The sequence below is a fragment of the Cryptomeria japonica genome, chromosome 3 (assembly GCF_030272615.1).
Source record: "Cryptomeria japonica chromosome 3, Sugi_1.0, whole genome shotgun sequence".
Taxonomy (NCBI): Eukaryota; Viridiplantae; Streptophyta; class Pinopsida; order Cupressales; family Cupressaceae; genus Cryptomeria; species Cryptomeria japonica.
In genome coordinates, this window is record NC_081407.1 from 400,044,361 (window position 1) to 400,066,475 (window position 22,115).

Sequence of the window (22,115 nt, forward strand, 5' to 3'; positions counted from 1 at the left end):
TTGTTTACTTTTCTCTATTGTGGAGTTTGAGCTTCTTGTTGGAGGAAGACCCTAGGATGAAAACCCTAAGGGAATCAGTTTTGGTAGTGAGATATCTACCCTAGCTGATTGCAGGTGGAATCCCACGAGTTTCACACAAAGGATTCAATGATTGAAGATTTAAAAATTTGTAAAGTATTGCAGGCAAGACAAATTATCAAAATATTTGCAAAAAGACTTGTACGATAGATGATGAACGCCATGTTTGAAAACTACAGGAAATCACAAGAAAAATAATAATGGGTGATTGCTACTGCTAGTTGCTAAAAGTTAGACGCCAAGGAAGGAATGGTTGTACTGGTCGGAATGTTGGTATTGACTGAGCATTGTACAAATTCATTACTTGGCATGGGGAGTAATGAATCTAATGCTGGCTGCCATTTTCAGACCAAGCTGGACATGTGAGATAAGGTGCAGGTCAAGCATTTAATGCTTTCAAATAGCATACAATAGGATTGGAGCAGATTTAAGTGCTTTTGAGACCTTGTGGCAGGTTGTTCCAGTTCAGCTAGGTGGGGTGAACTCTAGCCAGGCCATAGTTAAGTTTGGAGTAGATTTTGAGTCCCTTTACTTCCTTATTGTTGACTCAAATTTTAGCATTCTTTACTTTAATAGAGACATCGATGAACCTCATGAACAACGTCTAACCATTTGAAGCCACTAGAAGTTGATAAGTTTATGATTCATATAATCTTGCACTAAAATTTGTTTTCCTCTTCCAAAAATCATCTTTATATTTGCGGCTGGTTTCTAGAGCAACACCCACTTAAGTCATGTGGATAAGGCACCACGAACCCTTTCCCTAGAATAATTGAAGCTATGACCAAATTCTTCCAATATATGGGCTTCTTACCACACCATATCAAAGTTTGTTGTAATAGCAAAAATCTAGACAAGTTGCACTTGCTTCATCTTGCTTCTCTTTGTTCCAACCTGTACCTTCAAGTGAAGGTTCTGAAATAGTGAAATTAGTGTGTTTCATGAAATAAAAAATCCCTATGATTGCATTCAGATGGAGATCAAGAATGGGATGTGTTATGAATTTGTGGACCACATGAGGAGCTCACAATCTCTCTCTCTTTTTTTGCCTCTAATTCATGTGCCATGTTAGGATTCATCACTACTTCAATGGTTGTGGTTGTCCGCCTCATCTTCTACATTATTTTGCTAACCAAAACGAGGGGTAGTCAATGTTCAAACACAAAGTTGATGTTGCAGTCAATAATCTATACAAGGTGGTATTTGAGACGATTAACACCTCCAGTGATCTTCAATCCAAAATGGATGCAAATGAGTCATCTTCAGGCTAGTCTTTGGTATGTTATGCTTCCAAGTGGCATCCATGTTCCTAACACTTCAACTTCCACTTTCCACTTCTTGATGCCCGTGGATAAAAAATGCAAACCTTAGCAATGAAAAAACAAAGTTGATTGTTGCAGACTCTAGCTTTCAGAAAATTTAACAAATGCATTATCTTAGCTTTGAAAAAAAAAAAAAATCATTACTATAGAACCCTAGCTAGAGCAGATTAATTCAAATGCACATAAAATATACATGTAAAAGAAAACAACATTGAAATGCTTGGAAGAATTTAGTATTGTAAAACAATCTTGAAAAAATGCGAAAAAAAATAGATAAAGCAAATCATACCTAAAATATCATGAAAGGTCTTGTTTCTACAATCACCTAATGTCACCACAAGAAGAGCTCAAAGGAAAATGATCACTATGTGAGTGAAGGGGAGAGTGCCCAGGGCTTACAAAGGAAGAAAACTCTCATGTTTCCCTCTTGTTTTTGCATGCAAGCCATAGGCTGAGTTGCAAGCATGGACTCAGCAAGCATTCACACTTACCATGAGTTTGTAGGTCTTAACTCATCAAAACTTGCTTGTGAGTTACAGGGTGTGTTACTTGACACATACAAAAAATCATGTGTACTTGCAATTTTGAAAGTTTCCAGTGAGTTTTGATTCTATGTAGAAACAAACATAAAAACCTACACTGATCTCATCACTTATAAATTATAATTGGTTTGGCCTTGCAGAGACACCTTAGTGTCCATGTTGACATGTTGGTTGAAAATTTTGTACACTTGGGGAAATATACAAAATTGTGGTTTCAACCACAGCACACGAGTAAAAACTCTCCTAATTAAGGGAAGGCTCCCCCTATCTAACTACAACTTGGAAAGTAAAATGGGATGGGACAGCAATCTTTCTTCTTTTTTCAAGAAAGACAATATCCTTTTCTCTTCACAGAAAAGGATAGCGATTGAATAACAGCAGTAACCACTTTTAAGTGAAATAGGAGAAAGGAAATGAAGTTTCCTGAAAGCGCAAAGACTTCCGTCACTTCCTTCGGGACGGGACAGCAATATCAAGCTCAAAGACTTGACTATTGGAAGTCCTATCTACCCTTTGCTATACTAAATTTTTACAACGAATAAAAGATAACAGCTCAAAGACTGGAATAATCTATTCTTTCAACACAAAGACAAGAACTAATGCAAGCTCAAAGACTTGCTGCTATTTCTTATCAAACAGTAATTTTTTCTTCAAGAATAGACGCAAGCTCAAAGACTTGCTGCTCCTTCAAGAGAATTTCCTATTTTAATTAATCTTCTCTACTTGCAGCTCAAAGACTTCAAATCAGATTGGACTAAGCTCCTTTAGAAACACTTTGCATAAAAGAGATAACAAGATTCAAACTCAAACATGTAGCTCAAAGACTCAAAACTTGAGTAATCCTTCTTTATTATTCTTCAAAACCTTCAATTCACATACATAAGCTCAAAGACTTCTTGCTGTAAATTTGGCAGAGTTTTTGCTTGCTTTCCAAAAGATGATAATTACAATGGACCTCTCAAGTATTTATAGAAGAGGAGCCTTGAGAAAAAGGTGGGAGGATCCTAACTAACTTGAGAGATTCTCTCAACCACCAAGACTCATTCAATAAATAACTGAGACTTCATTAACTAACTAAGAGTTACTCTAACTAACTAAGACTTATTCCAACTACAGTCCTAATCGCACACAACTTGTAGTTGCCTTACATGTAATTACAAAAGTGCAAGTAATGTGTAACTTGCATTTTACAAAAAATACTTTTACATGTAACTTGTCAAAACAAAATTACAACTAAAGATTACAAAAGAGGGAAAATTCAACTAAGTGTTGAAAAACACTTAAGTTGCATTTTGTGAAGACACAAATCCTTGAAATTTCCGGATGCTCGATTGTAGTTCCTTAGGATTCGGTTCATGGGTGTTCTTGGCAACAACCATAGTCTTCACAATAGTGTCGTGACAGCGGAGGAGCGCGGAATTGTTTTTATCCAGGATAGACTGGATCTCATGCAAAAAGGCTCGGTGTTTCATCAATGCTTGAATTGAAGCTGCCGAGAATTGTTCGCTCCTCCATTCATTATGAATCCTCATCTGTAAATCAGCAAGAACTTCTTCTTCTGGAATCAACTCTCCATCCTGACTTACTATATTGCAAGAGGCCCTTTCACAATGTGAGACAATACCTCGATAAACTTCATCTCGGAATCTCCTTGCATCACCGATCTCCTCAATGAGGGATTTAAGAACAAGGGTCTTGTTTTCCATGAGTTCTTCAAATTCCGAGTACATGACCCTAGAAGAGATGATGGCATGCTCCTGCAAAATACTCAGCTGTTGTTGGGGCATGGTACGCCAGATTGCTAGACTTTTCTCAACACTTTCCAGATTCTTTTTGAAAGTGTTAGAAGTCTGATCCAGTTTCTCCTCAATGGTTTCCAACTTAGACATTATTTGAAAAATGTCTTTTACCACTTGTACACATTGATCATGAAGTTGATCAACCCAGGAATCCAGTGCTTGTACTTTCTGAGCAGCCCTTTCCACTCCACGAATCGATTCTTGGGAACCAGAAGAACCTATGGAGTTACTCCCTTCAGCAGCAAGTTTTGTGATTTTATGAATGGCTGCCATAAGCTGTCGGTTTTCCTCTTCTAGCTTGTCTTTCTTCGCAAGAAGATCGTCACACCTTTGCACCAGTGAAGCAACAGAAAACTGAGCATCATGTTTAATGACCTCATGTGTTTGCTTGCCCAATTCTATCCTTGTAACCTTATAATCAACAGCTGACATTTCATCAAGTGGCTTATCTGCAATAGGTTCCACAATTTCAGCTATTTTCATCTTGTTATTATCAACAGTTACCCTAGAGATAGTCTTGGCCTTCTTAGCAACTTTGGATCTAGACTGTTTGAGTTGCTGGTAGTCAAAGGCATCAAGTGAGATCTCTTGCTTCTTCCTTTTCGGGGTGAAAGAACTAAGCCATGGAGGCAAAGTCATCAACTCACTTCCAGTAGCAGCCGTAGGCGAAGGAGAAGCAGTTTCTGTTTGAATTACCGTGTTCACCCTGGGAGGAATATCTGTTTGAACAGCGACCACGGTTTGCTCGGTTACCAATGGACATGAAGATTGCCTCATGAATTCTTCAAAACCAGAAGTGGAAGTATCAATTTCTGATAACTGAATGCAAGTGGGATTATCTTCAGGAACTTTCAACACACTTTCTTGTTGTCGATCAGGAGAAGGCTCGTATGCTGAAATGGGAACTGCATTCTGAGGAGACTCATCTACGAGCAAATCAGGAGGAGAAAGAGGCGTCTCAATGGAAACTGGAGGAATGACCTCATGAGGCGAGTCTGAAACTGGAGACTTAGGCGCATCATCAAATTGCTGCCCCTCTTCTGGATTATCCAGATCGATCACCCGAACATGGAACCGTGATTTCTCCTTCCCACGAATAGTCGTCTCCTCAGGAGGAAGTACTACTGCATGACTGACTCGTAACTTGATCCTTGTGCCCGAAGATGAAGCACCCTCCTTGTTATCAATCTGAATCTCAGATTTCCGTCCAAGAGGCCCATAGAATCATCTTCTTTACCAACCTTGATTTTGATAAGTCTAACAGCATTACTTTTTAGCCATGCGTTAGTGTTGGCCAAGATAGGCTGAAATCTGTCAAGGATGGAGACGCACTCCTTGTGTGACCATTGGATCAAAGGAAGTGGAGCTTCCTCAACCCTTCGTGAAGTGTATTCAGGATCAAGTATATGCCCATCATCGATCATCCCTTGTGGGATATCTGCCAAGTTCAAGTCAACAATTTGCTCAACAGTGAGCCTGCAGTAATCCATCTTCAGAACTCCGGCTTCTGTGCGGAGATCTACCCAAATGTCTTCAATGCGATGGACATGCACAAAGGATTTCTTGATCTTCTCCTTCATACCTCTATAATCAAAATCAGCTCTAGGTTTGAATCTCTTAAGCTTGATTTCCTGCAATTCAGCCTCCATGGCCTTAGCCTTCACAGATGTGACGAGGGAGTATCAACCAATTTTTAATGGGTTTGTGGTAGAGATCCGCATTCCAACCTTGTGTCTAACAGATTGAAAAGTATGAACAGCCATGATCTATCTTCCCAACTCCATAAGAATTATCTTATCGGTTGGGTATCTTGGAAGCATGTATGGCTGACCATCATAGCATCCAATCCTCATATAAGTGAAGGTGGGAAATTGCAGGAACAAACACCCATACTCAGACATTTTGACCCATGCCTCATCTGATACTCTTTTGTTCCTGAGATCCATGTCAAACTAACACATGAAATATCCGAAGAATGCATCTTGGACTCTTCTGAAATGCAGTCTATTGGGTTTCAATGGCAACTGGTCATAATATTCCCAAACTGGTATAAGCGAGCGATCACCCTTGGTAGAAAGACCTGGAAAGTGTCTAAGTGATGCTGCTAAATATACCAAATAAGAATTCATGAAGAAGGTCATGGTGGTAGGAACTGCTGCAAGTTGTTTGCACAAGGCATCGCTAATGACTTCACCCCATGAAATGTGATGTGACTACTGTATGAACATAATGAATTGATACATCCATGGCTCAAAGACATTGGAGTGCTCAAGGCCCACCATCCTGCTGAGAAGAGTGATGGTGTCTCCTATCTCCCACTTGAAATCACAACGGTACAACTTGGCCCACCTTGAGAAGGAAGGTCGTGGCTCTTGGATCCTCCTATTGATGTGTCGCTTGCAATCTTTTTCCCTTTTCACATAATACTCTGCTGCGCTTTCTTTGGAGATTTCCATATAAACAGGTGCAGGAGGTATTCTGAAAACCTTCTCGATTGTATCCGCATCAAGGCGAATTATAGCTTCACCATCATCATTTTTTATGACTCTTAATTCCTTGTCAAAATGATGGGCGCATGCAAGAACGAACTCAGGTTCTAGGGCAGCCACTGGGAAAGAAGATGCATGATGGATATGGCTGTCCAACAGCCGCTGCAAGTTGTTATCCTGTGGATCTTCTACCCTGTTGATGAATTCTGCCATATCAACGCGCCCTATCTCCGTGTCCCTGATGCGATCCAAAGGAGAAGAAACCTGGGAAGGTGCAACCTCATTCTGGTATTTGTCATATTTGTATTTCATTTTCTTTGGAGTTGGAGATGCCGGCAAATCTAACATTGATTGTGAACCTGGAATGCTGTGATGAAGACTTAAAAGAGTTAAGGCAACATCATAGTCAGCTGCAAATATCATTCTTCCTTCTTCAAATGGGTAAAACTTTGATTTCTGAATTTCACGGTTTTGTGAGAGGAAGAGGGGAGATATGTAGAAATGGGAAAATCTTGACTTTGAACCATTTCGGATCTTGGGAGAATTTTCGCAAGTTGGAAAGGACATACATGCAATCGGGGTTTTAAAACCCGAATACAAGTACACTTGTAAATTCGAAAATGGAGAAATGGACGAAAAATGAGATTTTGACTTGCAGGAAATGATAGAAATGGAAAGTACGGATATGGGGAACATGAATGGATAGAAATGGGAATATCCAGGAAAGTCATTTTCATGAAAATGGGAAGAACTCTTCAACATGTAATCCGGTTTTTAAAACCCGAATTTGCAAGGGAGGGGTATTTCACACTTTTCAACTTGGAATTTTAACCGAAAATGGTTAAATTCCTTATCCGTAGGGGAAGAACAAGAATTTCCAGCGAACTTGTAATCGAGATTAAAAATCCCGAATACAAGTAAAGAGGGAATTTTGGGAAGAACAATGCAATTCAACAATTGCATACCAAGGGGAAGATTTCTTTCACAAAAACCAATTTTGGGGGGAAGAACAACACATACCAAAAATGCAACTAAGAACGAAAAATAAAGAAAACAAGAAAATAATAAAATGAAGGGAAGAAAGGAAAGAGAACATACCTTTCTTAAAAATGCAAATGCTTCTCCAATAATGCAACAATTCTTGGAATGAAGAAGCAAAACCAGTAAAAAGGAGCAATCCGTAATGTCAAACCCTTATCACGTTTTTTGCAAAAATGCCCCAAACTGATAAATGTAGCAGCAATCCCAAACTTGGAGGACCAAAATGCCAATGAGAGAGTGCATCCAAGTGGATTAGAGCAAAACGCCTAAGGAGGAAGAAGAAGGAATGATGCCAAATGTTGAAAAACGTAGCCAAAGGGAATCACGTGAAAAACGTGGCCACCATTTCAAACTCCAACGGCATCATTAAATGGCTCGAAAATCCTCCCACCCTCCACGCCTAGGTAGGAAAGGGCAAAACGATTTAGGAGAGTGGAGTAAAAACGCCCAAAAAGTGGATTGAAAGAACCACGTTTTGCTGATTTGGCACCAAAAACCAGCAACAATAAACTCTAAATAGCGAAAAATGTGTTTGTGAAAGCATGAGAATAGAATAGAATCCTAAACGCCTTGCATCTCCAGCAAATCTCCCCAAAAAATCACTTTGACATCTTCAACAAATCCATTTTCCATGCAAATCGGGTTTTTAAAGACAAATGACAAGTTCAAATTGCCCAAAATCAAGCAAATCGGGTTTTAGAGAGAAAATAACAAGTTTTATTTTCACTTTTTCCACTTACATGCCAAAATCGGGTTTTTTAAGACAAATGACAAGTTTTATTTTTTACTTTTTCACTTATCAAGTCAAAATCGGGTTTTTTTGGACAAATGACAAGTTTAAAAATTGTCAAAAATGCACTTGCAAGGCAAAATCGGGGTTTTTTGACCAAACTGCAAGTTTCAAATACTTGTAAAAGGGAAATAAAATCCCTATAACAAGTTAGAAATACTTGCACATATGTAATGGGGATTTAAAATCCCTATTACATGTGAAAACCATTAAAGTAGGGGTTTTTTTACCAAACTGCAAGTTTACTTGCAGTTGAGCCAAAAAATCCCTATTTTAACTAAAAAAGACCAAAAAACAATAAAAAGATGAGAACAACAAAGGGGAAATTTAAAATAAATTACAAGTAACATATTTGATATTAAAGTGCACATGTAATCAGTCAAAAATTCCCCTACAAAGACCAAAACAATGAATATCATTAAAACTTGCAGTTTGAAAAAAATTCTCCACCTGCAGTCGGGGTTTTAAAACCCGAAATTGAAGGAAAGGCATAGCAAACGAACCCAGAATTGGACGAACTTTGAAACGTAGTTCGAGAATGGATTGAGAATTAAGCCAGTCCAAAGATTAGTCGAAATTCTGCCTCGGGAAGCGTGCCATAGAGTAAATTTTTTCATTTTTTCATAAAAATTTCAACGTAGTGGTCCTTCATTTTTGGAAACAAAAATGAGGACAACATGACAAAAGTATTAGAATCTTTTTTATAGCAAGGTTTGCAAGTATTAAAAAATGAAAGGGATAGAAATTTGTGAAAGGAGAAGCAACAAGTTTAGAGTCAGCCCATATACACAATGATCAGTAATTGTTTGCAGACACCTATGAGCCATTCTTTGTGGAGTTTCTAATAAAGTTGTAAAACATCACATAAAGTTATAAACACTATCTATATGAAAATGATTAAGCAAGTGAGATCTATAATCAATGGTTCATAAGTCCCAACACTTGAAAAAGGTCTTGCAAATGAATTAGCAAGCTAAAGTGGGCTTAATTGTGGAAGAAACTCCATTGCTCTAATTAGAATAATATTGGGACAGGTTTCCTCTCAACAAGGCTATGGAAATAAATTTTCCGAGCTTTTGTAATATACTATACAAGATAAGTTACAAGAACAATAAGTCATCTCTTATAGTTATTGTGAGTGATGATTGGTCTTACTGGATATGCCAAAATGTAGTTGATATTTCAACTATTTGGAGCACAGTGAATAAGATGGTCTCCCTGAGCACTACACATTGTTAATATTGTTGTAAGGAAGGCTGAGCATGGCTGAGTATTTTTTCCAAGTGTGTGGCAACATCCTTGTCTCTGCCCAAAATACTTATCCCTCAAAATCAATGCACCGCTTAGCTTGGTCTAAATTGCTCAACTCAAAAATCTTGAAAGAGTTGATAACTAGTCTGGTTATCGATTTAGTGATTTTGACTGTGTTTATGTCTTTGCTCTACTTGATATACCTATATGCAGTATCTAAAGTACGATGCACCAAGTAGTCTCCACCCAAAACTACACATGGCAGTATCTAAAGTGCAATGCACCAAGTAGTCTCCTGCCAATAATGTTGCATAGCAGGATTTGCATGGCTAATAGTGTTTTTTAGGCATGGACTAACATCCATGTTTGTTCAAATATCATTTTATCCTATTCAAAATCAATGTACCACTTAGCTCGGTGTACAAACTACTTAACCTTGACAGTTTGAAAGAGTAGATGACTAACCTCGTACTTGCATATGGTCAATTTTATAAATGGAAACTATGCACAAAGGACAAGACAAAAGATTAAGCTAGAGAACTGTTTAAAGGCATATGAAATTTGAATACCTCTGGTGTCCTTTCCCCATTGTATACAGATAGGCAAGATCGAAGCATTAAATCCTTCTAGGGTGGAAGTTTTGAATGGATACAAACAATTACAATAGTAATGGTTGGGCAATGGCACTGGCCATTTAAGAAGGGCTACAGTGATTGTCTCATATCTAGATACAAAACATTATAAGCTTTTTTAATGGAATTTGGTTCACAAACATGTATCTATCCATGAGCACCTTGCTGCCTAGTGGGACCTTCAGCATAAAGTAGAGCTTTGACCAAAACAATTAAGTCCTTCTATGAAGCAAGTTACTAGTCCCCCCATGCAAACTGACAATATTGTCTGATTGGCCGTGATGGTTTGAGTTTCTGGCCATCAAAATCCCAAAGAAATAGATTGTCTAGATGCATCAGACAATCAACAAGACCTACTACGCCTACCAAATAAAATTAACAGTAAGTGAAGCATTGGTGATGGTTCTCCATCTCAAACTCAGGAGAACTAAGAATTTGGGGCATTTGGTAGGCCTTTCCACTTACAATAAACAATAGCAAAATGTTCAGTAATAGAGGTGTTTCCTTGTGAGTTAGAAGAGTCAAAATTGACAGTATTGCAGGTAAGCAGTCATATATATCCCTAGAGGAAAATCACTAGAGATTGCTTTTAGGGATGCTGAAATCATGCTAATGCAAATAATCTTAGTTCTTCAGTCAGATGTTCAAACGTCCATCTATAATGTTAATAAAAGTGAGAAAATAAGAAGGTGATCTAGTTTCTCCATTCTCCACTAACACCAAAAAATGAAGAATTGATGACTCCAAGTCTATCAGGTGTGTAGCCAAACCAATCCCCCATAAGATAATGTTTGACATCACGTGGTGATTCGGATTTCCTTATGCCAATTGTCTATAAAGCAAGAAAGGATGCCAACAATCAGGCAAAGCTTGCATGCCTGAACTTTAAATTTCACCCCTCAAATTGGGTTAACTATAATGCCTTGATGCCAAAGAAAAATAGCAAATTGTAATGATCTTGAAATGCCCAAATATCTAAAGAATAATGTGATGAAGCCACATAAACAGTGTGTAAAATTTATGACACTGAAATGTCCACCTTGATTTTTACATTTGACTTATTTTAGAAAGATGGGGGCTATATGCATAAGGCAGTGTGGATCACAATCTAATATTTAGTCTCGTCAAGTTGTTATTGTAGTGGATGGATAATTTAGGAGCCCACCATTGCTTTAAGAGGCTGCTTGAATTGAGCTTATGACTAACATCTACAAATTTTCAGATTTGAATCCAAACAGTAAACCAAATCCATATTCTAATCATTGCTCACTTTAAGTCATAATGTTTATTGATGCAACTAAAATGTCAGCTTCCCATAGTTAGGTGCCTCACAGACAATTATATATCAGTTGCAAAAAAGAAGTGGTTAGTCCAATTACTTTAATAAATTCAATTGTATAAAATCAAATGGAAATCAATGAAAAAGGGAACCACTACGAGCAGGCCTTTCCCCCATTAACTTGCCAACAGTTTTTATTTTTTAATTCCCTTTTCTATTTTAATGTCCTTTCCATATAATGTTTCTATCCTCGCATTATACTCTAATGGAGAGATAGAAATGCATATGTGAATACATTGTTATTTCCCACTGTACCTCAAGGTCATTGAAATGGATGTTAGGTGGTGAAATTTTATTACTCTAGAGAAGATAGGTCTAGGGAAAAGAGAACACTCAAACACAAGCCATAATAATACCATTTATATGTACTTCTAATGTGAGTGAGGATCCTTAAATACTAATTTCAATTCAGTTTATATGTAATACATGTGGCCCATGCAAGGTTGTTGGAGCGAGGATCACTTGGAAGCAGGATTGATCCTAAATGTGACTATAACAAAAAATGTTGTCAACAACATCAACAATTGTGTTGGCGACATAATATTTGGAATGAGAAATACAAGGCAAGGATAGTGTCAATCACGTATGATGGATAGTTCTACCATAGATCTTTTGATTTAATGCTTCCAAGTTCAAATATTTTGTTTGAATTTTCACTCTTTACGTAAAGAAAATTAATTTTTTCTGAGATAGTGATTATCGTATTTGGATTTGGTGCATTTCATTTTATCATGCCAAGGAAAAAGAGATCTACTAAATCTCTATGTGATCTTCAATATGAATAGAAATGTGATACATGATGATGTGTTTTTTATGCACTATGCAACACAAAATAAAATCCCAAAGGCACTCTATCCTCTCTTGATCAAAATCTCCTTGGATGCTAAATTATGTGATCAACCGAGATGACTCCAAGGTTTCTATTGTCAAGTCTTGACTTGTAGATAGCTCAATGGTTGATGTGAATGTTGCTAATCCAAGGGGACTTGCATTGATACTTGAATGCTTGAATGCTGGTGGAACATGGAAATTTACTTGATTTGGAAAACAAATAGCAAAAGGAATTAAAGGTTGAGAAAGCTAATCTAATCCTAAGAATGTAGGATCTGATTGTTGATTAGGTGTGACCAAACCAAACTTTGTTTCGCCATCAAGGAACAACTACACAAAGTTAGTGCAATCTCCTAAGGATAAACGAATGATTTTCATATCACCAATGCACATCAACCACACAAACAATGAGCATGAAGTAGCAGAAGTTAAGCTTTCTCACAAGTTCAGTTGACTACACGCTGCAATTTGCAATCAACAAATTACAAGTAGTATGAACATTAGGTACATCATTCATCAACAATGACATCTTCCATTCACATAACCAACTTTAAAGCAAATGAGAAGTAGAGACCATGCAACATGTTGAATTACCATAGAGAATTCAAAAATAACTTCAATGAAAACAATATGTCCCTTACAACAAGATCTTGGCAACAATCTTTGCCTTCTCCTCCTACTCTAACTTCTACTCTTACTACTTGCTATCTAATGTCTATTATTGTTTGGCTGCTAACTATTATCTATTACCCGTACCCATACCCAAGGAAAAAAAATTGACATACCCACATACCCAAATCGGCAACTTAATATAATATGTATGCACATTAATTGAATCAAAACACTTGAACTTTGTTAATTTGTTTGTCAATTCTCATGTAAAATCTCAATTTAAGTCTAATATTATGCATTAAGCTTCTACAATGTCTATGATAAATGCTTTATCAATGTTATGATATAAATATTTGAAATTTCTCTCTATTTTTTAAAAATTTCCCTAATTTTAATAGTCATCCCCTAAAATATGGCCCAAAAGTACCCCCATACTAGGAACACATCACGCCATCACCTGCTATCCTTGTCCCTAAAACTTGGGGGAGCATAGGATAAATTCCAAAGTTTTTTGGTTGTTACACAGGATGAGATATCATTTATTTGTGCAATATTAAGTATATGTCCCAATAAATAATGTATTTCTATACTTTGTCCTTTATCCACAAGATCATGAGGGCAGTAGGTTCAATCATAATCATCATGACCCCATGCAGAGGCACCCCTCTCTAAGAACATTGAGAAAGGTGGTGGATATTAAACAAGCATTCATATTTTTTTTGTAAACACCTACGAAAAACAAGAGAATTTGGTTAGTGTGCTCCTAGATTTATTACTTTGTGGAGGAAACAATCTTTTGGCTGAAGATGCAGAATATTTTGATGATATAGATGTAGAATCCTAAATTGTACTCCCTTAAAATTTCGTCCTCATTTGGGCCCTCACCTTGACATTCATGTCCCGAAGCCTGATTGGAGCCTTGATTCTACTCAGACCATGCAATTCTTCATTATTTTCAACTTGCACTTCATTTATCCCTTGTTTCTTGGTCCCTGATTGGTCAAGACTAGGGCATCATCCTCCCAATCAGGGCCTATTTTTGGGCCCCTTAACGGTCACATCACTTTAGCTGGGACCTAGATCCCATGTTGACTCATGTCGGAAAATTAAGTTGTTTTTCGATGGGCAGGTATAAAATGAGATCTTCCCTCTCATTTTGATCATCACACATCTAGGAATTCAATCAAGCATTCATTCAAATTCAAGTGAGCAAGCAATTAGTCTTCTTTCAAGCATTGGAGCAGAAGTACGGTCAAGTTTCAAGCATTAGAGTTGGCATTCATGTTCTATGTTTATGAAGACTTCATGAAACCCTAATTCCTTGTGGAGACAAACAAAACTCCATTAAGAGGTATATCATTAGTGTTTCAATCATTATTCAGCATCTCCCTCAAAAGGAGAACATTTCTATTAGTACAATTTAATTACATTTCATTTCTATTTCATGGTTAATTCCAAAACCAAGGTTTGACCTAAGGCAAACCCCTATTCCCAACCTATTTCCCTTCTCTAGTGTGTAGGAACAGGTACGGAGCTGCGATCTTCAAAATTGGCTTTATTTACAATGACAAACAAATTCCCCTTCAGACAAAGAAAAGTACAGAGGACTGGCGCGACAAGCATACCAATACCGACATTTCAGGAGCTCCTTCTAGGAACAAATCCGAATACACTTACATTGCTCAAATCTAGGTTTGTGGCTCAATCCGACAACTATTCTCACTGTTCATATGTTTTACTTCAATTCTAGCACATTTACCCTAATTTCAGCAGTTTACAATTCAACTTAAAAGAGGGCAATCAATTCAAATCCAGTAAATTCAATAGAATTCTCAGCCCTAACTTTGTGTCTAGATCTATCGGGTTTACCCCTCTTTAAATGTAATGGTTCCTAAGTCTAAATATTAGTGGTTTTTCGTACTTCTAATTGTGGAATATTTTCCACCATTACAATAGATAAGAGAACTCTACAGTTATCATTGCATGTGTGGAATTATTAGGCATAATGATATTGATACATTGGAAAAAACATTAAAATAAAAATCAATTATCATGATTGGTTACATCAAAGCACTAAGTTGATTTATGTGTTAGAAACTTCATGATCAAAGCATCCAGCTAACATCAAAAGGTAGTATAAAGGTTATTGTCATTGTACCATGTTATTCCAAGGGAACTTTACATGCTCTGGTTTATGATAAAATTTGCCAACAGTCCAAGAAAAGTCTTGACTGAATTGTGTAATAGATAATTTTGATTCTACTTATTTTTATGCTAGTCACCAATAAAGTCTGAGTATAAGATTTGGATGCACTATATATTTCATGAACCAAGGGAATAGAGGAGACAAATATCTTGAAAACAATAGCATGCAAAGAAACATATTTCTGAATTTGTGTTATTACCTATTCAGTTAAAGAGACAAATGGTTGTGATGTCTGCCAATGGGATGAAATAGGTCATGAGACAAGAAGCTCAAAAGGGAAAAAGGAATATGTTATTTCCACCTTAGTACTGTCCTCTATGTTGTGTAGAGTGCAATACAGTTAACTTTAGAGTTTGTTGCACTATTACAAATCTCAATGTTTGTACTTGTCCACTATGTTGTCACAATTGATCATCAATATGCATAAACCCAATTCAATATGTGGTCTTCCCTGTCAGTTTACAGGGTGGTGATTTCATAGTCTTGCTTTTCAACTAATAGCTTGTGTGGGTTGATTGAGATTGCAGCTGGTCTTAAATGAAATAATGATGAGGTTCGAAATTTTCAATGGCTGCAGCTAAGGACAGGGATGAATATGGCTAAGTTATTGAAGACGCGCTTGTCGAATGGTTTGGCCATTTGTTATCTCCACCTAGGGACTCGAAATTGGTTCGAGTGATGATCATTTCTGCCCAAGACATAATGGACAAGGTGGCATGAGCAAGCCAGAACTCCTCTGTGGTTTAAGTGGACTGGCAACATAAAAAATTGGTTAAAGTATAAGACTCACACAAATTTCTTAAGTTTGATCCACTTAAGTACTCCACTGGCTTGGCATCATGGCTCAAAAAAATAAAAAATTCCACCTAAAGGTTTAAGTTAATACCTGGCTTAAGTTCTATAAAGTTCAGTCATAAGTCACTAAAGAGGCACTATTTCTCAATGGCTAGACCATTAAACTACTCTACCTAATTTTAAAAAGTGGCTTCAGTGATGGGAAATTCTGCCCAGCAATAGAAAAGTTATGGAACTCCAATGAGATGCAGTTCTTGTCTGGTTCAACTGTTATAACTTGTAATTTTTATCAAAAACACAAAAAAAGTGGAGGATGTGCACACTAGTTGTGGCTTAGCTACCTTACTTTTCCACTAGGCACAATTTTGAGTTGACAAAGCCATTGAACATCTCCACCAAACATGACAAATTCAGACATAGCATAGACTAACTCAACCAGTTTTAAATTCTTAAGGTCTAGAAGGAAATCACTTAAGAGGCATCCTGAGTATACATTAGTCAATCAAATTCAATAAAAAAATGTGGCACCACAAGAACCAGTTAGCCACAAAATCAAAAAGACAAAACTAAAGCACTAAAACTTGAAGATATTGCTCTATGCAAATTATGATTTTGACATCTTTTGGAATTCTTTTCTGGTTGTGTTCTATTTTCGGTGAAAGAGGAAGACCTATTTTATGCCATGTTATTGTATTATTTCTTTGAGATTAGATTTTCTTAATTTATCTCTTTCCAGCTTTTCATCAGCCTTTGAGCAAGTTGCTTTAAAGCTTGCTTTTTGGGATAAAAAAGATTATTTTAAAGTCCCAAAAATTAAGTGTTTGTAACCATAAATAAGTGATTTGAGCACATAAACTATGAAAGAGAATAGTTGATTGTTACGCTTATTTTGCAGAAACTATTGTTTAAAATTTTAAGTTGGTTATTCTATGTCAATACTTATGGTATTGATGGTTTCATAAATTGAATTGAAAGTAGATTATACTAAGTCAAACTTTGTATTGACAAGTCTTTCTACCCGAGTTGTGGCTTTGAATGCAACTTAGCCATTTATTTCTTGAAATCATGTGTTGTATTCCTTCAATCCTTGTTTGCAGGAATAGTTAATTTTATTTCAGCCAGCCTGAAGGTATTGTTTGTGTGTTTAGATTACTAGTTTCTTTCCTTCAATATCTGAAAATCTTGTTTGCACAGCACAGCTGTTAACTGTCTGGTGCATGCATCTGAGGGAAAAAGACAGGCACATAATCATTTTTATTTATGCAAAACCCCTCAATAAATCATACATAGTCAGCACATCTGTATATCATGTCTCTAGTTTTACTCTAATATCAATTTACTATTTAGCTTAGTTTGGGGTTTAGATTAGATCTTAGGGAGCTCCCCCTGCGAATCTGAAGAGAGGTTGTCCCTATACACTGTTGCATTCTGTGTTGTCTTGCCAAAGACAAATTAAAACGCTAACAAAGCTGGATTCCCATGGAATATCTATGAACAGATAAAATGAATGAATATCTATAGGCATTGTTTCCAATCCATAAGAAAAATGAATACTCTGAATTTGAAAAGGGCTGTCCCTCATACACTGTTCCGTTTTGTATTGTCGTGCAAAAGGTAATTTAAAATGCTAACAGAGCCGTATTCCCGTGGAATATTGACAAACAGATAAGATGAATGGATATCTATAGGCATTGTTTCCAATCCATAAGAAAAATGAATATGTTGTAGTACGCCCCTATTTTAGAGAATGAATGATATAAATGTAGTTAGAGATCCACGTCACAGTGATTCTTGTTATCAACGGGTAATTCTTCTGCAAGTCCGTACCAGAAACCAAAAAAAATAGCACCCCTTCCTCTAAGCTCTAGCCTTATTTTGTTCTTACTAGCAAAGCACAACAAGATATATTAAAAAATTTAGGATCCTCTACTAGCGCTTACCTGCCTTCCAGCATTATCTTTAAGGCCTTGATGCACGTCAGCAAATTTAGAAGAATATCCATTGCTAGACAGAGGAACTTTAACCCTTTCTTGGTTTCTGGAACAGTATTCCTGATTTCCGAAGTCATACCATGCCAATGTGGCTTCTTGAATTGCCAGCCGCAATTCGCTGGGATTACTATTGTTATGTTGTGTCTGACCCTGATATCTAACAGAACAAATAAATAAAGTCTATAAGGTGAAAGACGCTTCTTGATTTAAATAATCATTAGTAAAAATAACAAGCTACGTACATTTACAAGAGCTAATTCTGTATGATTGTGAAATAATCTGAGTAAGAACAAGACAAATAGTAGCTGACTCTTTGCCAACATAGCTATAAACTTACACTTCCAAGTACTCAAAAAAAGGAAAGATCGTTCCTTGTCTTACCCATGCATAGTCCTGTGCTCGTGACAAGAGAAAAATCTAGGGTCAAATAATGAGGGAGAGGACCAGAATTTCAAATTAAAACCCATAGGCCATGCAATATCAGTTGCACAACAATTTAGTTATTATATTTCTTGCATCCAATTATTTACATACCCTCTCTTTTGTCTTTGCCGATAAGAAGCCAAAAAACATTACACAAAGGCACCCAGGAACATACGCATTCAGAACAGATTCTGGAGCATCTTGTGCAGGGTCAATAACTTTTGCTGGCCAAGTTGGACCATTGTTATCATCAGATCTGACCCAAACTATATCACCGACGGAAAATTCTTCTAAGGGATTCAAACCCCCGGCTGAAATCCCAGCTGTTTTATTGCTTAGAACACTCGGCCCGCAGTCTAAACTGAGTGAAGTCGTCAGATTCTCTGGTTCAAATGGCTTGGAAGCGCTATGAAAATGTTGTGAAATCATACTTTCAGGTTCTGGTGCTGTCAACTGTAATTGATGTTTCAGACCATTTTTAACCCTTGCAGGCTCCGAATTAAATGCATCCTTATGCTTAATTCTTCGTCGTTTAGCAGGACTGTAATTAGTATTTGATAAATGAAATCTTGGATAACAATCTAGTTCATCAGAGCCATGTTTCAAGCGTTTAGTTTGGATTTTCTTCAATGGTTCAATTAAAGAGTCACGAAAGCGCGATGGAAGCATCTGAGTGCGCCCACGAAAACTCTTCACAATAGGAGTCGACAAACTCACATGTACGGGGTCTGCAAATTGCTTTTCCTGGCTCTCACCATCTGTTTCTGGATCTCCTTTCTCACTATCCATGTCTTTATTTTGACATGGAGATTTCCGTGCATTAAAAGAGGTGTCTGAGCTAACACGCTTGCTGTCTGCAAGGCTCTCCTCGCTCTGCCTGACACGTTTAGGGTGTGAAGTTCCATTACCAACAGCTTTTCTCTTGAATACATTGTCAAACCTTATTTGATTGTCATTTCTACATCCAGTACTCATCTCAGAGTTGTAATTATCAGTCTTCGATGATGCCTCTACAGCATCTGCAAGTAAATCTAGAGTCGGATAATTTATTTTCCTATTTTCCATGTTAAAAACTTTATCATCTGCACACTCTTCATGTTCTCTGCTATGTGGCTCTAGTCCATCCCCAAATGCAACCTCAATCAAATCTGTCATGGATGTTACCATCTTTCTTTCTATCATGTGAAGAACTCTCCATATTAAAAAAGGTGCATTACTCCTCTTCTTCCAACTCTATCCCTGTAAATATGCTATGTCAGATTCAGTAACAGTAGAAACTTTTCGGCTATTAGAACAATTCGGACCTTGAGAGGCTAGGAACAAAAAATCTCAGACTGGGACAATCACGATACAAGAATACACAAAAGTACAGCAACCCAGATGCGTACTACTCTAATCTCTCGTGCCACATGCTTTTTGGTACTAGGAAAACAGATTATTCTTACCACTCAATATACATCAGATTACATATAAAAACTATGGTAAACGCACAATTTATACTACAAATGTTGATGACAATGAAAAATTTAGTAAAATAGTTGAATAAATCCCAAGACTGAAAACGAGAGAAGGTGCTTGTTTGAAATTGGCTTTCATTTCAGAAACCTTAGCTCAACAAGACTCGCATCTGGAGATCAAGTTAGTCATATCCAAAAGTAGCAACCAAAGTCACAGATGAAGACTTTAATGTCTGAGGCGAACGAATTCCCACAGAAATCCCTGAGGACGGTGAGGATTTTAGAAGCGTCCGCAAAAATCCCATGGTGCCCTACTCGTAGCCATAGGAATGTGCATCTCAGTTAAATCAGCTATAAAGCTTATGTGCTCTATTGACTTCCAACACAAACCCAATTCGGCAAAAATCATTTATGAAAAATGCTAAACACAAATGCATTACAGGCGAATGGTGTAAAAACGTAACCTCAAAAAAATTGCAATGTTGGGCTAAGTTGATGCAGAAAACTTGAATGCTCCCTCTGGCTATGGCAATGTACATAAAGCCTCATTTCCAGGGAAGTGGGGATAATGTACAACACATATAGACTCTCCAAATTACAGTTAGAACAAATACAACTGAAGATTGATTACGACTTACAATCCCGAGGGTCTCGGAAGGGCATCTTCACCGCGTCAAAAGGGATTTATAAGAAGCTTCACAAGGTAGCGACCCAAAGGCGAATGCACGTTTAGTTTATGGTTAATAAATTATAAGACAATAGTAATAAATTAAAGATTTTAGTATGACACTGACTTCTACATAACATATTTTTAACAAAATTAAAAGAGAATCCTATCCGCGGTGACTTTTACAAATAAAAAACAAATAAAAATAAAACATGTGTTTTGCAATTCGAAACAAAAGTCTCGAATGCAATTGCTCGGGAAGGCAGACGGACAACGCGCCATGACAAAGCCAACTGCTAGCACAAATTACTTGAAAATTAATTTCATAAACGCTATACTGGATTTTTATTTTGCGTAATTGAACAGACAGATTATATTTTAGGTGCATATTATTGAATCTGGGGGATGTTAATGATTTTTCAACCGTAATTTCTCGAAACTAAAGAGTCTTCGAATTTGAGGGGAGAATACAATGTGAGAACTTAGCAGAAACAAAGAAGGAAGCGATCCACGGAAGAAAACCTACAATCGGTTCAAGATTCGCACATAATTGCGGTATTTTCGTCTGAAGATCTACTCTTAAACAGGCACCCCTCAACATTCTAACACCGAAGAAACTCCATTTTCTTACGATTCTACCAAAGCATTTAATTTTAAGATGCAAATTTATCAGAAAAAACATAAATTATAATCTCTTCCAAACCTGGTTTCTTATGCGTGACCATGAAAAAAAATTTATCCGTGCAGCATCCAAACAAAGCAAGCACAGAAAATGTAAACGGCTGAAGAATCCTCAAATTTTATCTTAGAATCTATCTGAATTGATGATCTTTCTATCACAGTAAGCGTCTTAAATTTGAGTCCCCGCATAAAAAATTAGAGACGTAATTCCCATCTCAAAGCAATTTTTAAATAACAAAAATGTTTAAGCTTCTAAACATAGCCTATCAAGTTATAATAAAAAAACACAAGGCTTTTTATTGCTTTCATTCTTTTGTGGAGGTCAAAATAGTATTTATTTTTAGATTGTGTTATTTATAGAATTATTTTTGGATTGTGTTATTTATAGATTTATTTTTAAATTGTATTATTTATTGATTTATTTTTAGATTGTGTTATTTATAGATTTAATTTTTCATCAAATTAAAAATCAAATAATTAATATTACTTTTAATTATAATTAATTGATGATTTTTATTAAATAATTCGACAAGCTCATTTGTTTTAAGTCTCTATGTTAAAGATTAGAAACGTTATTCTAATTCAATTTCACATTTTGAATGAGGATGGTACTTCACTCTCCAAACTTAAATGAAATAATGATTTTAAATAAATAAAGGTTGGAACCTAAACATAATGCATATAAAATTCCCTAAATTGAAGGTCAAGAAACATGCCTAAAGAGTAAGAGCATAAGCAAAGAGATACATCCACATAGAAATTTATATAAACAAAAATAAAATGGAAAGAATGCTGAAATTTGAAAGGAATACTCACAATGTCATGTGGGTCACATGGAGAACCACTGATGGATCAAAAAACTTTCTTATATATCAATCAAGGATAATTGAAGAAATAAAAAAGCATAAAGTTCTTAAATAGTTTGTTTTTTCCACTCAAAATTAAATTGAACAATGTTAAGTATACATTTAAAAATAAAACAATTGACTTTTTTTAAAAAATCAATTTGATTTTTATTTAAAAATTATTATCAATTTAATTTTTATTGAAAAATTATTCTTTGATAGACTAAATATATATAAATAAAATATAAATAATAAGTTTGACTTGCATCATATCATTTTATGTTTCTTGAAACAATACATATTTCTCTTTAGAATTGAAGAACC

General features: G+C 36.3%; 1 protein-coding gene across 7 annotated transcripts in view; it reads right to left on the reverse strand.

Moving 5' to 3' along the window:
* Positions 1–21,171, reverse strand: part of LOC131047862 (histone-lysine N-methyltransferase ATX4) — a 108,925-nt gene extending 87,754 nt beyond the window's left edge. For 2 of the 7 annotated variants that reach the window (XM_057981653.2, XM_059218369.1), the window contains exons 1-3: positions 18,253–20,911; positions 18,056–18,111; positions 17,668–17,875 (exon numbers count right to left, since the gene is read on the reverse strand). In XM_057981653.2, coding sequence (XP_057837636.2) covers positions 17,668–17,875; positions 18,056–18,111; positions 18,253–19,323 — 1,335 coding nt within the window. In that variant the 5' untranslated portion in view covers positions 19,324–20,911. Of the gene's footprint in view, positions 1–17,667; positions 17,876–18,055; positions 18,112–18,252; positions 20,913–20,968 lie in introns of those variants that run through there. The other 5 variants (XM_057981649.2, XM_057981652.2, XM_057981650.2 and 2 more) reach the window with 5 other exon arrangements.
* Between the last annotated feature and the right edge of the window lie 944 nt (positions 21,172–22,115).